This window comes from Hyla sarda, chromosome 4, assembly GCF_029499605.1.
Source record: "Hyla sarda isolate aHylSar1 chromosome 4, aHylSar1.hap1, whole genome shotgun sequence".
Classification (NCBI taxonomy): domain Eukaryota; kingdom Metazoa; phylum Chordata; class Amphibia; order Anura; family Hylidae; genus Hyla; species Hyla sarda.
The window spans coordinates 205,047,131-205,061,701 of NC_079192.1; the positions used below are offsets into that span (position 1 = coordinate 205,047,131).

Sequence of the window (14,571 nt, forward strand, 5' to 3'; positions counted from 1 at the left end):
AGGTGACAGCCCTGCCTGTGGTATACTGCTATGTAGTCACACACAGGTGACAGCCCTGCCTGTGGTATACTGCTATGTAGTCGCACACAGGTGACAGCCCTGCCTGTGGTATACTGCTATGTAGTCGCACACAGGTGACAGCCCTGCCTGTGGTATACTGCTATGTAGTCGCACACAGGTGACAGCCCTGCCTGTGGTATACTGCTATGTAGTCGCACACAGGTGACAGCCCTGCCTGTGGTATACTGCTATGTAGTCGCACACAGGTGACAGCCCTGCCTGTGGTATACTGCTATGTAGTCGCACACAGGTGACAGCCCTGCCTGTGGTATACTGCTATGTAGTCGCACACAGGTGACAGCCCTGCCTGTGGTATACTGCTATGTAGTCGCACACAGGTGACAGCCCTGCCTGTGGTATACTGCTATGTAGTCGCACACAGGTGACAGCCCTGCCTGTGGTATACTGCTATGTAGTCGCACACAGGTGACAGCCCTGCTTGTGGTATACTGCTATGTAGTCGCACACATGTGACAGCCCTGCCTGTGGTATACTGCTATGTAGTCGCACACAGGTGACAGCCCTGCCTGTGGTATACTGCTATGTAGTCACACACAGGTGATAGCCCTGCCAGTGGTATACTGCTATGTAGTCACACACAGGTGACAGCCCTGCCTGTGGTATACTGCTATGTAGTCACACACAGGTGACAGCCCTGCCTGTGGTATACTGCTATGTAGTCACACAGGTGACAGCCCTCCCTGTGGTATACTGCTATGTAGTCACACACAGGTGACAGCCCTGCCTGTGGTAAACTGCTATGTAGTCACACACAGGTGACAGCCCTCCCTGTGGTATACTGCTATGTAGTCACACACAGGTGACAGCCCTCCCTGTGGTATACTGCTATGTAGTCACACACAGGTGACAGCCCTGCCTGTGGTATACTGCTATGTAGTCACACACAGGTGACAGCCCTGCCTGTGGTATACTGCTATGTAGTCACACACAGGTGACAGCCCTGCCTGTGGTATACTGCTATGTAGTCACACACAGGTGACAGCCCTGCCAGTGGTATACTGCTATGTAGTCACACACAGGTGACAGCCCTGCCTGTGGTATACTGCTATGTAGTCACACACAGGTGACAGCCCTGCCTGTGGTATACTGCTATGTAGTCACACACAGGTGACAGCCCTGCCTGTGGTATACTGCTATGTAGTCGCACACAGGTGACAGCCCTGCCTGTGGTATACTGCTATGTAGTCGCACACAGGTGACAGCCCTGCCTGTGGTATACTGCTATGTAGTCGCACACAGGTGACAGCCCTGCCTGTGGTATACTGCTATGTAGTCGCACACAGGTGACAGCCCTGCCTGTGGTATACTGCTATGTAGTCGCACACAGGTGACAGCCCTGCCTGTGGTATACTGCTATGTAGTCGCACACAGGTGACAGCCCTGCCTGTGGTATACTGCTATGTAGTCGCACACAGGTGACAGCCCTGCCTGTGGTATACTGCTATGTAGTCGCACACAGGTGACAGCCCTGCCTGTGGTATACTGCTATGTAGTCGCACACAGGTGACAGCCCTGCTTGTGGTATACTGCTATGTAGTCGCACACATGTGACAGCCCTGCCTGTGGTATACTGCTATGTAGTCGCACACAGGTGACAGCCCTGCCTGTGGTATACTGCTATGTAGTCACACACAGGTGATAGCCCTGCCTGTGGTATACTGCTATGTAGTCACACACAGGTGACAGCCCTGCCTGTGGTATACTGCTATGTAGTCACACACAGGTGACAGCCCTGCCTGTGGTATACTGCTATGTAGTCACACACAGGTGACAGCCCTCCCTGTGGTATACTGCTATGTAGTCGCACACAGGTGACAGCCCTGCCTGTGGTATACTGCTATGTAGTCGCACACAGGTGACAGCCCTGCCTGTGGTATACTGCTATGTAGTCACACACAGGTGATAGCCCTGCCTGTGGTATACTGCTATGTAGTCACACACAGGTGACAGCCCTGCCTGTGGTATACTGCTATGTAGTCACACACAGGTGACAGCCCTGCCTGTGGTATACTGCTATGTAGTCACACACAGGTGACAGCCCTGCCTGTGGTATACTGATGCCCTTACAGTGATTAGTTGTTATCACTATTCTGCTGGTGGTGGCAGAGCAGTAGGTAAGTCTTACCCACGCAGTTGTGTGTCAGAAGCTGGCACCATTTGCCATTATTTTCCATTATTGAGATAGCTCCTGTGCAGAAAGATTTTTTATTTTATTTTGCTGATTTCTTTCTTGGTTATTACAGATACAAGTGGGTTACTCCTAAAACCAGACGCTCAACATGGAAGGTAAGTCCACAAGCTTATAAAAATATAGATATCCGTATAATAAACTAGTACAATTAAATAAGTACAGTTTTGCCAAACGCAAAGAAACAAAAGGAAGCATGTGATCACTTTCAGCCAGTCAGCAGCTCTGAGTAGGATCAGGTCCGTGCGTTCTTGTGGTCAAGTATTTGTCACATAATCCACTGAACTGGGAAGTGATTCCTTTTTTCTCCCTTCACTCTGTTTGGTACTTTGGGGGCTGATTAGTGGTATGCTTACTAGTTTATAGCGCCATTGCAGACTTCCTGTTTTTGGAGCATATTTGCCCCTATTGGTTTAAAGGGAACCTTTTACATTGAAAATGCAGTCCAGTCTATAGGCTCCGTGTAATAGAACAGGAAGAGCTAAGCAAATTGATATAAACTTTTGTGGCTTCATGTAATAGAGCAGGAAGCGCTAAGGCTGGCTTCACATCACGATTTGAGTGTCCGCTGCACAGATACCATTTCAGAAGCTGAAATCGGCTGAAATTGCATCTTTGCACGGACATGTACAGACTTTTTAGCTATTATGGGGCTGCGGACCCGATCGTAGTCAGCTAGTGGTAATTTTCTCGGCATGTCAGATTTTTGACACTGACTGAAAATAGTGGTTTGCCATCATTTTGAGTCTGTGTCAAAAATCTGACATGCCGAAAAAATGACCAGATCGTATTCCATCCAAAACCCATTCACTTTAATGAGTCGACTGGAGTCAGACAGTGACTCCGGTCGGCTCATTTTTGCCCTGTATCCGGCTTTGTGATCGGATTTATAACAGTGGTATACTACAGTTTTAAGTCCGGTCGGCTCATTAAAGTGAATGGGTTTTGGAGCCGGACCGGCTGGGATACGGGAGCTCCCAGTTTTGAAATTTCCCAGCCGGATCCAGCAGCCATAGGGAGGGAATGTAGTGTGAATTACACATTAAACTGATTAACAAATCCTTTTTTCTACTGTTGTACAGTGAAGATGTGAGCATGAAATGTACCCTTAGGGTCCGTTCACATGGGGGGATTTTGCTGCAGATTTTCTGTTGCTTATTTTCTTTTGCCAAGTCAATGAGCAATAAAAGCAGCAGAAAACAATCAACAGAAAAAAAAAAGCATAAAATTCCCAGCAAAATAAGGCCATTCACAGCAAGAATCTTTGTAGCGCTAACTTTAAAAAAAACAAGAACCCTAACTAGATTTTATTTAACTAGCATTTTGATTATTTCTAATTTACTTCTAATGGTTTTGCTTTAAAGAAAGTATGTTCTTGTGCTTCACCAGGTGATGCTGACTTGGAGCTTCTAACCTCCTTGCTAGAAGAAAGTGAAGGAACTGGGAGCAACTGTGCAGGCTTCCCTGACTCTTCAAGTGAGCCTGATGCATTTGATGAACTTTTTGATGAAGATGAAGCAGGGTCTTACCATGAAAGTGACAGTGCAGCTGAAGGGCAGGATGCGGAAGGAGTGCAAGAAGACTTCACAACATTATTTGGAGATATTGATGATCTGGAAGACAATAAACCTGTACTTGAGTCTAAAAAGCAGTCGCCATCTTCTAGCCAGGATAAATCCAAAAAAGAACTTGAAGGTAATATTTGGTACACATTTGTTACACGGGTGACTTTTTAGCTATGGTTCATATGCCACATTCTCAGGCCCTAATTTGACTTCACAATAACACTTAACAAAAAAATATGATTAATGTATCAAAATTATCTATGGTCTTATTGATCTGAGATCACAACCTTCAGTGTAATTTCAGTTATACTGTGTCTGCTTGCATGCATATATTTTTTTTAAGACGTTTTAGTTGTCTTTGCAGTGTCTTGGATCTGGACATTACTTGTGTGTGACCATTTAAAAGGAATCTGTCAACAGATTAGCCCATATTAAGGATGTGTTCACACGCTGCAGCTAATTACCGCATCCGTAAAATGTTCAGCGTGGCAGCCTTACAGTGTAACTATGCAAGCAGGAGGATTCAGGGTGGTATTGGGGTATGTCAATGCAGGGGAGGCTGATTATATGAATATTTATGAGGAGTAGTTAGAGGAGTTGGTGCAAGTGTATAGCGGTGCATTGGGGGGCAGGGTAATGCCCCCATTGCACCAATATTATTTGCATATTGCTGTTAATTAAGGTTTCTCTAAAGGGGCGAAGCGGTGCAATATGATCAAGCGATCATTGTAATGAGTGCTATTATTTGGTACCAGCAGGTTACTATGGGCAAACCTGCTGACAGATTCTTTTTAAGGAAGGATAAATGTGTGCTCTGTATATGCACTCTGTCTGACAGATCATTCTCTTTGATTACATACTAGATGAACTGAGAAAAATGCAGGAGCAAATGAAGAAGTTGCAAGAAAAGCTTGAGCATACTGGTATTGACAAGTCACCAAGCTCCGTACCACCACGGAAATCCCCAAACGACAAAATTAAGACATCAGGTAAGATGTTTTAACTGCATCTGCTATGACAGGGTTCTCCTGCATGGTCCTTAACACTTGAATCTCTCTTGTAATTTAATTGTAAGAGTGTATGTACAGGATCTGTTGCGGATTTCAATGTAAACTAAATTATTGAGCACAGCATCAAATATGCAGCAGATTCTGTACGTATGAATACACCCTTAGGGTCTGTACACACGGGCTGATTTCCTTCAGCGTATAAATGCTGCAAAGAATCCACAGTGAATTGTGCTGTCATTGACTTCAATGGCTCCTCAGAAAATCCACAAATCTGCCACTATTGTGCATTTTCCACAGACCCATTGATGTCAATGGAAGTAAAATAGTTCTCCAGCAAATAGAATGTGGAAAAATCTGCAGGAAATCCACTCGTCTGAACATAAACAGAGTATGTTCACACATACAGGATCTGCTGCAGATTTGAATCTGTGTTTGGGTGCATTCACACACATTTTAGCTAATACAGTCACTGGATCCTACAGGGAAATGTCAAAATCAGCCGTTACCGTATCCCTGCCGGACCTGGTTTGTTGCCATACTGAAAACTGCAGCATACCACAGTTTTCAGTCCAGCTACAAAACTGGATATCGGGCAAAAATGAGCCGACCGAAGTCACACTGACTCCAGTCTGCTCATTCAAATGAATGAGATGCGGGCAGAGTCCGGCGGGGATACGGTAGCAGCCGGATTTGACATTTCCCAGCCTGATCCGGTGACCGTATAGCAAAACGTGATTTGAGTGCACCCTTCATCTTTTCCTCATTTCATCTTTTCTTAATTTCTTTGCAATGATTCAACAGCATGAAACCTGTTGAAGAAACTTGCTGGCAATACGACCGTGTAAACGTACCTTAAGGTCACGTTCATGCGGGCCAATTTATTCAGGTTTTAAGCCAAGGCGGATTTTCCAGCAACGAAATCCACTGCGAACACTCTAATACACTCTTGTGAATGTACCCTTATGGTCTATTCACACTGGTGGATTTTGCTGCAGATTTTCTGTTGCTTATTTTCTTCTGGCAAGTTAATGCGCAAAAAAAAAGCAGCAGAAAATAATCAACAGAAAAAAAGAATAAGGCCATTACTTCCGATTCAGGCACAGCCGATGTAGGCAGCACCTGAGGAGAGCTCCGTCTTCCCCCGGCACGTACCAGCCCTATACCGGCCCCCAGACACTCACCGCGGATCCCACAGTTCCTCTGTGGATTGTCAGTCATGGAGCGCTTTCTTCAGCTGGGCGGTCTGACAATGTCACAGCCGCCCGCGCTCCCGTCTGCGGCACCACGTGGCGCAGTTAACGTGGCCGCTGCAGGCTGCAGCAGAGACTCTGACACTGCCAAAATGTTGTCCCTGGCAGGGGTGGCTGATATCGAGGTTGACAAGCAGGCTGCCCAGTCACACCAGATAACCAGCTGTGATTCTGGCACAGATAATCCCCCAGTCATGACTTCACAGGATCCTATGCTCCAGGCCTCACATAGTGCCTCATTCCATATAGATTTTCAATTACTCACTGCTGAGATGGCGCTCCAAATCACCCCTAATGTGCAACACATCGTTGAGGAAGTTTTAAAGGCTACACTGCAGAATTTACAAATTGAGGTAAAACAATTGAGGGTGTCGCACTTGGGAGACGTTGAAACTGTTCCAGAATGGCGACTCTGTATCCCTGAATCTGAACTTGCCAGGGTGAGTGAAAAGCAGAAAAATCTAGAAAACAGATCAGCGCAATCATTTACGCATTGTGGGGGTTAAAGAATCATTAGCGCCCCCTGACCGGCAATGGTTCTGCGAGCGTGACCTCCCTAAGGCCCTGGGCCTTTCCCATCCATGCCGAGTAGAAAGGGCACACAGAATTGCCCTGCCCCAGCCTCCACACGTGATATTGCGGCAGCATTGGCAAATCGCCCACGCCAGGTTATCCTCCGCCTTCTGGACTATAATGATAAAGTGGAAATACTGCAAGCCTATCCTCGCTTACAACAACCATTAGTGATTCATGGCATGTACCTCTTACTATTTGAGGGCTTTTCTGTGGATGTGGCGAAACGTAGGAGGGCTTTTAGAGCCATCTGTACATCACTCTTTAAAGCCAACTGTAGATTCCAGCCAAACTGAAGGGGCTATATCTGTCTACAAAACGCTAGAGAAGGCAGCTTCTTCTCTTGAACAGGTCCTTTCCTCCTCCTCACAACGCTCCACTCAAACAAGGTCGCCCCGCAGTCGCCGGTCTCGTTCACCCATAGAAAGTCAACGTTCCAGGTCGGCTACGAGAGACAACACTTGTTCTCCTGCTCGGGTGGACCAATGCAGACTTCACCGCTCCCCAAGATGCAGACACGTTGGCTGGTGGTCGGCAATCTTCCCCTGACTGAAGACCTTCTCATCTGCCATGATACTTCTCAGATGGATGTATGGACTTGCTCTTGGATGTGATCGGGCCTGGAGGCTAATCTCAGGTTTTATGTCTTCTACAGTGACTTTCTGTAGCAATGTTTTCTGGGTTTTTTCCATATTAGTTAATATGATACTGTTGATTACTGCCCTTTAGAGATTTATCTTCCTATACCGTCATCATCCCCATGTTGCATATTTCTTTTTGGTTGTCCCCTATTCCTATGTTGTCCAAAAAATAAGTCCTTCACTCACCGGAAGGGAGTCTAGGTTCCTTGACTGCCCTATGGGTTTTTTGTAGTTGATATTTTACTTTATATGTTTATTTTATATTTCGTCTGTTTTTCTGAGCCATGTTTTGATTATCGTCCTCTTTTTAGAGGAGCTGTCCTAGCTTGCATTACTGTCTGTCATTAGAGATAGCCAGGAAGGGTCCTATGTCTCACTCAGTGCTGCTGTATCCTTTTCTCCGATGCTATTTTCTGATGACAGATGTATTCCTCCCTTAGGGAGTACATTCCCCTAATTTTGTCCTATGGCTAAGATTATGCCATGGAAAGTCAAGGGCCTTCGCTCCCCACATAAGTAGGCTCTTTCTTCGTTACCTTAAACGTAGGGCTGGGCGGTATACCGGTTCATACCGAATACCAAAACGTTTTTCCCCTGCACGATATGAATTTTACATATACTGGTCGAGCCCCTCCCCTCAAATGAATGAATGAATTATCAGCCGCAGCGGCTGTCCACACATCGGGGAAATAATCATCATCATAATCCTGTGAGCCGCCCGCGCTTTAAATTAATGAGATGCCGGCCGCATGCCCTATAAATGGTTGAGATGCCGGCCGCATGCCCTATAAATGGTTGAGATGCCGGCCGCATGCCCTATAAATGGTTGACATGCCGGCCGCATGCCCTATAAATGGTTGACATGCCGGCCGCATGCCCTATAAATGGTTGACATGCCGGCCGCATGCCCTATAAATGGTTGACATGCCGGCCGCATGCCCTATAAATGGTTGACATGCCGGCCGCATGCCCTATAAATGGTTGAGATGCCGGCCTCATGCCCTATAAATGGTTGAGATGCCGGCCGCATGCCCTATAAATGGTTGAGATGCCGGCCGCATGCCCTATAAATGGTTGAGATGCCGGCCGCATGCCCTATAAATGGTTGAGATGCCGGCCGCATGCCCTATAAATGGTTGAGATGCCGGCCGCATGCCCTATAAATGGTTGAGATGCCGGCCGCATGCCCTATAAATGGTTGAGATGCCGGCCGCATGCCCTATAAATGGTTGAGATGCCGGCCGCATGCCCTATAAATGGTTGAGATGCCGGCCGCATGCCCTATAAATGGTTGAGATGCCGGCCGCATGCCCTATAAATGGTTGAGATGCCGGCCGCATGCCCTATAAATGGCTGAGATGCCGGCCGCATGCCCTATAAATGGCTGAGATGCCGGCCTCATGCCCTATAAATGGCTGAGATGCCCGGCCGCATGCCCTATAAATGGTTAAGCCTGGCTTTTAGCGCTTGCATGGGGAGCTGACAGCTTTCCGCTCGCAACTTAAAGGAAAACTGTCAGATATTTTCTCCTGCACTATCCACAGGTACTGATGGATAGTGTGGGAGACGCTGATTAAAACAAGCTCTACCTTACCCGGATCCGCCCGGCCGTTCGCCCGCAATTGTAGTTTTATTCTATGTGTAAATCTTGCGGTAACTGGTTCGACCGCGGCTTCTGCAGGTTAACTGGCACTGACGTCAGCACCGCTTATGAATATTCATCCCCCCTCCCTCCAGTTCTCCCTCTCTTCGCCGCTCCTAACTGGAGGGAGGGGGGATGAATATTCATAAGCGGCACTGACTTCAGTGCCAGTTAACCTGCAGAAGCCCCAGTGCCAGTTACAGCAAGCTTTACACATAGAATAAAACTACATTTGCGGGCGGATCCGGACAAGGTAGGGCTCATTGGAATCAGCTTCTCCCGCACTATCTGAAAGTTTTCCTTTTTAATTGTTTCCAGCGCCGTGGCAGCATCTTATTCATTTAAAGTGCATGCGGCCGGCATCTTAACCATTTATAGCGCATGCGGCCGTCATCTTAACCATTTATAGCGCAGCGGCTGGCATCTCAGAGCAGTGCCAGAGTCGCACATGATTAGTTCCGCAGGGAGGAGGAGGGGTCATACCGCCCAGCACTACTTAAACGCTTCCATCCTGATATAATGTTACTTTAGGAAACTCATTTGTCTGAGGTTGATTTTTTTTTTTAGGATGCAGCAGCAGTGGGGTTGGCATGTTTATGGCTCCTCAGCTAAGGATGGGAAGGCAGGTTCTTACCCTCATCCATAAGTAGTTGCCATTTAACTTTGTTTCCCATACCTCTGATACGGAAGGCAGGATATCTCAGCTGCTCTTGGAGCACAATGAGGAGGCCATCAGTATTTACAATATATACGCACCTAATGGCGAGAATAGGTAATGCTTCAGAGATCTTACTGCTAGAATGCAAAATGACGGGACCCCAGGAAAGATACTGGGGGGTGACCTAAATACGGTGTTAGACCCATTAGTTGACCGCAAGAATTCACGCCCCCTAGCTATGACTGCATCTGTTCGAATGCAAGACTGTGTTCTTCCCCTGTTTCTTGACCAATTAGGTCTGCAGGATATCTGTCATTTGACTCACCCTAATGATCGGAAATTTACCCATTTCTCCAATGCACACAGTTCGTGGTCCTGAATTTTCTACTTTCTGATCTGTCAACGAGTGCGCTCTGTAGACATTGGAGACTGGCACTCTCAGATCATGCCCCGGTATCCTTTAAAATTCGACCCATCCTGTCCTCATGAGACTGACATTCTATGGCAGTTCCCTTCTCTTCTGGTGAAAAATTATGCATTTGTGGAGCAATTGAGGGCATGGTGGCTAGAATTTATGGTACATAATGATTCTCATCGTTCAAATCCGGTCCATTTCTGGTAGACCAGTAAGACGTAGCTTAGGGGTCGTTTAATAGTGCACATGCCACCTTTTAAACGCTCCTCCCACACCCACTTTAATGAGGCTAGCACCCGCTTACGGGCTGCTTATGCCCTCTTTCTCACTTCCCCCACGGAGGCACATAGAGATGAGTGGAAGTCTGCTAGGGCCCAATTTGACCTTTTAGTTTGATAGGAGGGAGCAACTTAGGGGATCACAATTTGAGGTGGATCTCTTCTGCCATGGGAATAAGGCTGATCGCCTGATGGCCCGTCTGGTGAAAGGTAAATGCCCCCCATCCCATATTACAGCTCTGGAGAATTCCTCTGGCGTGCTTCGGACTGACCCCCACTTGATAAATAAGATTCTGGCCAACTCTTATACTAATCTGTATAGGGATTCTCCCTCATATCTGCTGGTGAGGCCTTCCTGAGGTGTCTGGATCTTCCCTCGGTGAAAGACTGAGGGCGTACAGCCTAAGTCCACTCCCGTTCTATAACGCGAGGCCATGCTGTCATAGCGGGTCGGGCCCGGCCTCTAACAATGGCCAGGACCCGTGGCTAATAGCGCGTGGCACTGATCGCGGTGCCGCACGCTATTAACCCTTTAGAAGCGGCATTCAAAGCATCTAAAGCGAAAGTAGACCACTGCCGGTTAGCTCAGGGGGCTGTTCGGCATCCCGGACAGCTGTAGGACAGCAGGAGGGTCCCCTTACCTGCCTCCTGGTGTCCGATCGCTGAATGACTGCTCAGTACCGGAGATCCAGGCATGAGCAATCAAGCGGCAGAATCATCGATCAATGGTTTCCTATGAGAAACCATTGATCAATGTAAAAGATCAGTGTGTGCAGTGTTATAGCCCCCTATGGGAGCTTCCCTAATAAAAGTTTGATTCACCCCCCCTTTTCCCATTTAAAAAAAAAAAACCAGTGTAAATAAAAATAAATATGTGGTATCGCGCAGGCGAAAATGTCCGAATTATAAAAATAATCGTTAATTAAACCGCACGGTCAATGGCGTATGCGAAAAAAAATTCAAAAGTCCAAAATAGCGTATTTTTGGTCACGTTTTATATCATGAAAAAATGAATAAAAAGCAATCAAAAAGTCTGATTAATACAAATATGGTACCGCTAAAACCTTCAGATCGCTGTGCAAAAAATGAGTCCTCATACCACCCCGTACACGGAAAAATAAAAAAGTTCTATTAGTCAGAAGATCCTATATAGAACCTAAATAAGTAGGGTATCATTTTAATCGTATAAACCTACAGAATAAAGATAAGGTGTCATTTTTACTGAAAAATTTACTACATAGAAATTTCGTCACCCAATGATTTTCTTTTTCGTTTTGCTGTAGATTTTTGGGTAAAATGACTGATGTCATTACAAAGTAGAATTGGTGGCACAAAAAATAAGCCATCATATGGATTTTTAGGTGCAAAATTGAAAAGGTTATGATTTTTTTTTTAAAGGTAAGGAGGAAAAAAGGAAAAAGGAAAAACGCTCAGTCCTTAAGGGGTTAATGCACCAGTAACAGAGGAGGAGATTCATTTTGTAATCTGACATTTACACAAAGGTAAAGTGCTGGGTCCCGATGGCTACCCTGGGGAGTTTTACAAGTCCCTTAATGTATTTCATTAATACATGTCTTCCGGCTCCCTGTCCAAAGACGCTTCTTTGGCGTACATTAAGGTGTTACCGAAACCGTGCAAGGACGCTACAGATCCTGTATCGTATTGTCCTATATCTTTAATCAATCAGGATATTAAAATATTATCTAAAATCCTGACCTATTGTCTCGCTTCATGCTGGCCCTGATCGGAACCCACCAGGTGGGGTTTATCAGGAACAGTTCGGCCACCATGAACTTGAGAATGGTCTTAGCGGTGTTGGATCGGTTGCAGCATCAGCCCCAGCCAGGTCAAAAATGTGCTTTACTAGCCTTAGATGCTGAAAAGGCTTTTTTTTTTTTTTAAATCATTTTTATTGAAGAAATTTTTTTTAAACATATTACAAAGAAAGCAGGTGGGTCATATCACCGAATGTGAGCCATGAGTCAAGTTGCAGTATATCTCAGAAAGACCCTTAACATAAAACAGACATAAATTAAAAACAAAATAACCTATCCGGCAATGCTATTCTATTATTACTAAGTCGTTAAGCAAAAAGAGTCAAATGATCCTTATTTTCTTATTACACACTCTTTTTCAAATTGTACATACACTGTTATGAAGAAAAGTAGACTATGTTGTAGTGGAAAAATGTAGGCAGTATACAAGTGTGAGTGGGCATAGATAATAGGAGGATAAGTCTGTGGAAAACAATGATTGCTACCCAGCCTGGTATCACATATCCCTATCTTCACTAAGAGTCTGTGCAGTGTGGCGATAAGGTCCAAAGTAACCAACGTTTGTGAAAAAATGGCAATCTACCTGCTCCTAATGCTATAATTTTCTCATATTCTTAATGAGGGTATCCGTAGATGGAATATTTGGAGTCTTCCAGTTACTTGCTATAGTGATCTTAATCAGGATGCATAGAATACAAAACAAGTCTCTCATATCTCTGGGTAGTTTACGTGTTTCAACAAATAAAAGTACTGATTGAGGTGACCAGCCACTATCATTGCCAAACAACCCTTTGAGGAGTGACTCGCAAGTTCTCAAATAAGGGGCAAGCAACGGGCAAAACCAGAGAACATGGGATAAAGTCCCCTTCCCACCGCACCCTCTCCAACATACGTCCGATACTGCAGGATAAATCTTACTTAACCGAGCTGGAGTGTAGTACCATCTTAGAATAGTTTTAAGCGCAGATTCTATGTGTGAGGAACATTGGAAAGCCTTATTAATATCTGTAAAAGCAGACTGCCAATCCTCTAGAGGTATTGAAAGTTTTAGTTCCAATTCCCATTCCCGTAGGGGGTAGAATTTAGTGAATACTTATGATTGATTAAGATAGTTATAATATTGTCTTAGTCCCTTCATGGAGGGGGACACTTGGTTAATGGATGTGCCATCCAGGGGAGTGCTCGAGTGCTCCAATTTTTGTATGAAATGTCTGACCTGCAGGTATTTGTAAAAATCATTCTTGGCTATTTGATACTTGTCCCTCAAAGTTGCAAAGGTGTGCAGAGTGTCACCTTCCATTATACGGTGTATGCTATCAATGCCCTTATCAATCCATGAATTCAAGTCAATGTTTTGAATATGTGCTTGGACAAATGACATGGGTATATCAGTAATGCGCATTTGACGCGCAGAAAACGGTCTAGCAATATATTTACACCAAGCCATGTAGGATGCTTTAACTATCGGATTTACAAAAGTAGGGATAGGCAATTTCCAGTATGGTAGATAGAGTAAATCTCCTAACCTGTAAGGGTGAACAGTGTCATTTTCGATATCAACCCAGGGCAGATCTATTCGGTGTTGGTGCCAATGCTTCAACATAGATACTAAGGTTGCTATATAATAATAATTCAAATTTGGGGATCCCAGCCCACCTTGATCCTTAGATCTAGTGAGGATTTGAGTGGAGAGTCTCGGTCTGCAGCCGGCCCATATGAAAGAGGTGAGGATTTTTTGAGCTTTGGAAAAGAAAATAGGAGGTAAAGAGATAGGAAGTGTGCGAAATAAGTATAGAAATTTCGGGAGGAGAAACATTTTAAAAGTTGCTACTCGGCCGACCCAAGATATTTCGGACTGTGTCATCCTCTCAGTTTCCATTGTTATTGAGGTAAGTAAAGGAATATAATTCTCTTTGTACAATGTGTTATGAGGGTATGAAAGCTGTATTCCTAAGTATTGTATGGAGCTAGTTTTCCAGTCAAAAGCGTAGGTAGTTTTCAGTCTTGTAAGGACTTTATCAGGTAGATTTATAGCCAAGGCCTGGGTTTTAGAGGCGTTGAGAAGATAAAAGGAAAGATCGCCAAACTTACATACAATATCCATGACAGCAGGGATAGATGTACTAGGATTGGTTAAGGATAGAATAACATCATCTGCATAAAGCGAGATGGTATGTTCTTGATGGCCAATGAGGACCCCTGTAACGTCTGCACTAGCCCTGATAGCTTGGGCGAATGGCTCCATGGACAAAATATATATGAGTGGCGATAGTGAACAGCCCTGGCGTGAACCGTTGGATATGTAAAAGATGTCAGAGTATGAGCCGTTAGCGAGAACTCTAGCAGAGGGGCAAGAGTAGAGCGAAGAAATAGCAGAGAGAATCTGACCAGCAAAGCCCATGCGTGACAGGGCCGAGAAGGCATACGACCACCGAAGGCGGTCGAAGGCCTTCTCGGCGTCCAGCGCCATAATCACTGCAGGAGCGCCACCACGT

At 45.4% G+C, this 14,571-nt stretch overlaps 2 protein-coding genes across 3 annotated transcripts in view; one reads left to right on the top strand and one right to left on the bottom strand.

Moving 5' to 3' along the window:
• THAP9 (THAP domain containing 9) overlaps nt 1-14,571 on the bottom strand; it is a 54,975-nt gene that overhangs the window by 22,438 nt on the left and 17,966 nt on the right. Inside the window, exon 2 of the mRNA XM_056573341.1 lies at nt 3,799-3,882. The gene's annotated coding sequence lies outside the window, so the exon portion shown is untranslated. The remainder of the gene's footprint in view (nt 1-3,798; nt 3,883-14,571) is intronic.
• Nucleotides 1-14,571, top strand: part of MCM10 (minichromosome maintenance 10 replication initiation factor) — a 61,215-nt gene that overhangs the window by 4,000 nt on the left and 42,644 nt on the right. For both annotated transcript variants that reach the window (XM_056573347.1, XM_056573346.1), the window contains exons 2-4: nt 2,325-2,367; nt 3,659-3,964; nt 4,698-4,823. In XM_056573347.1, coding sequence (XP_056429322.1) covers nt 2,361-2,367; nt 3,659-3,964; nt 4,698-4,823 — 439 coding nt within the window. In that variant the 5' untranslated portion in view covers nt 2,325-2,360. The remainder of the gene's footprint in view (nt 1-2,324; nt 2,368-3,658; nt 3,965-4,697; nt 4,824-14,571) is intronic.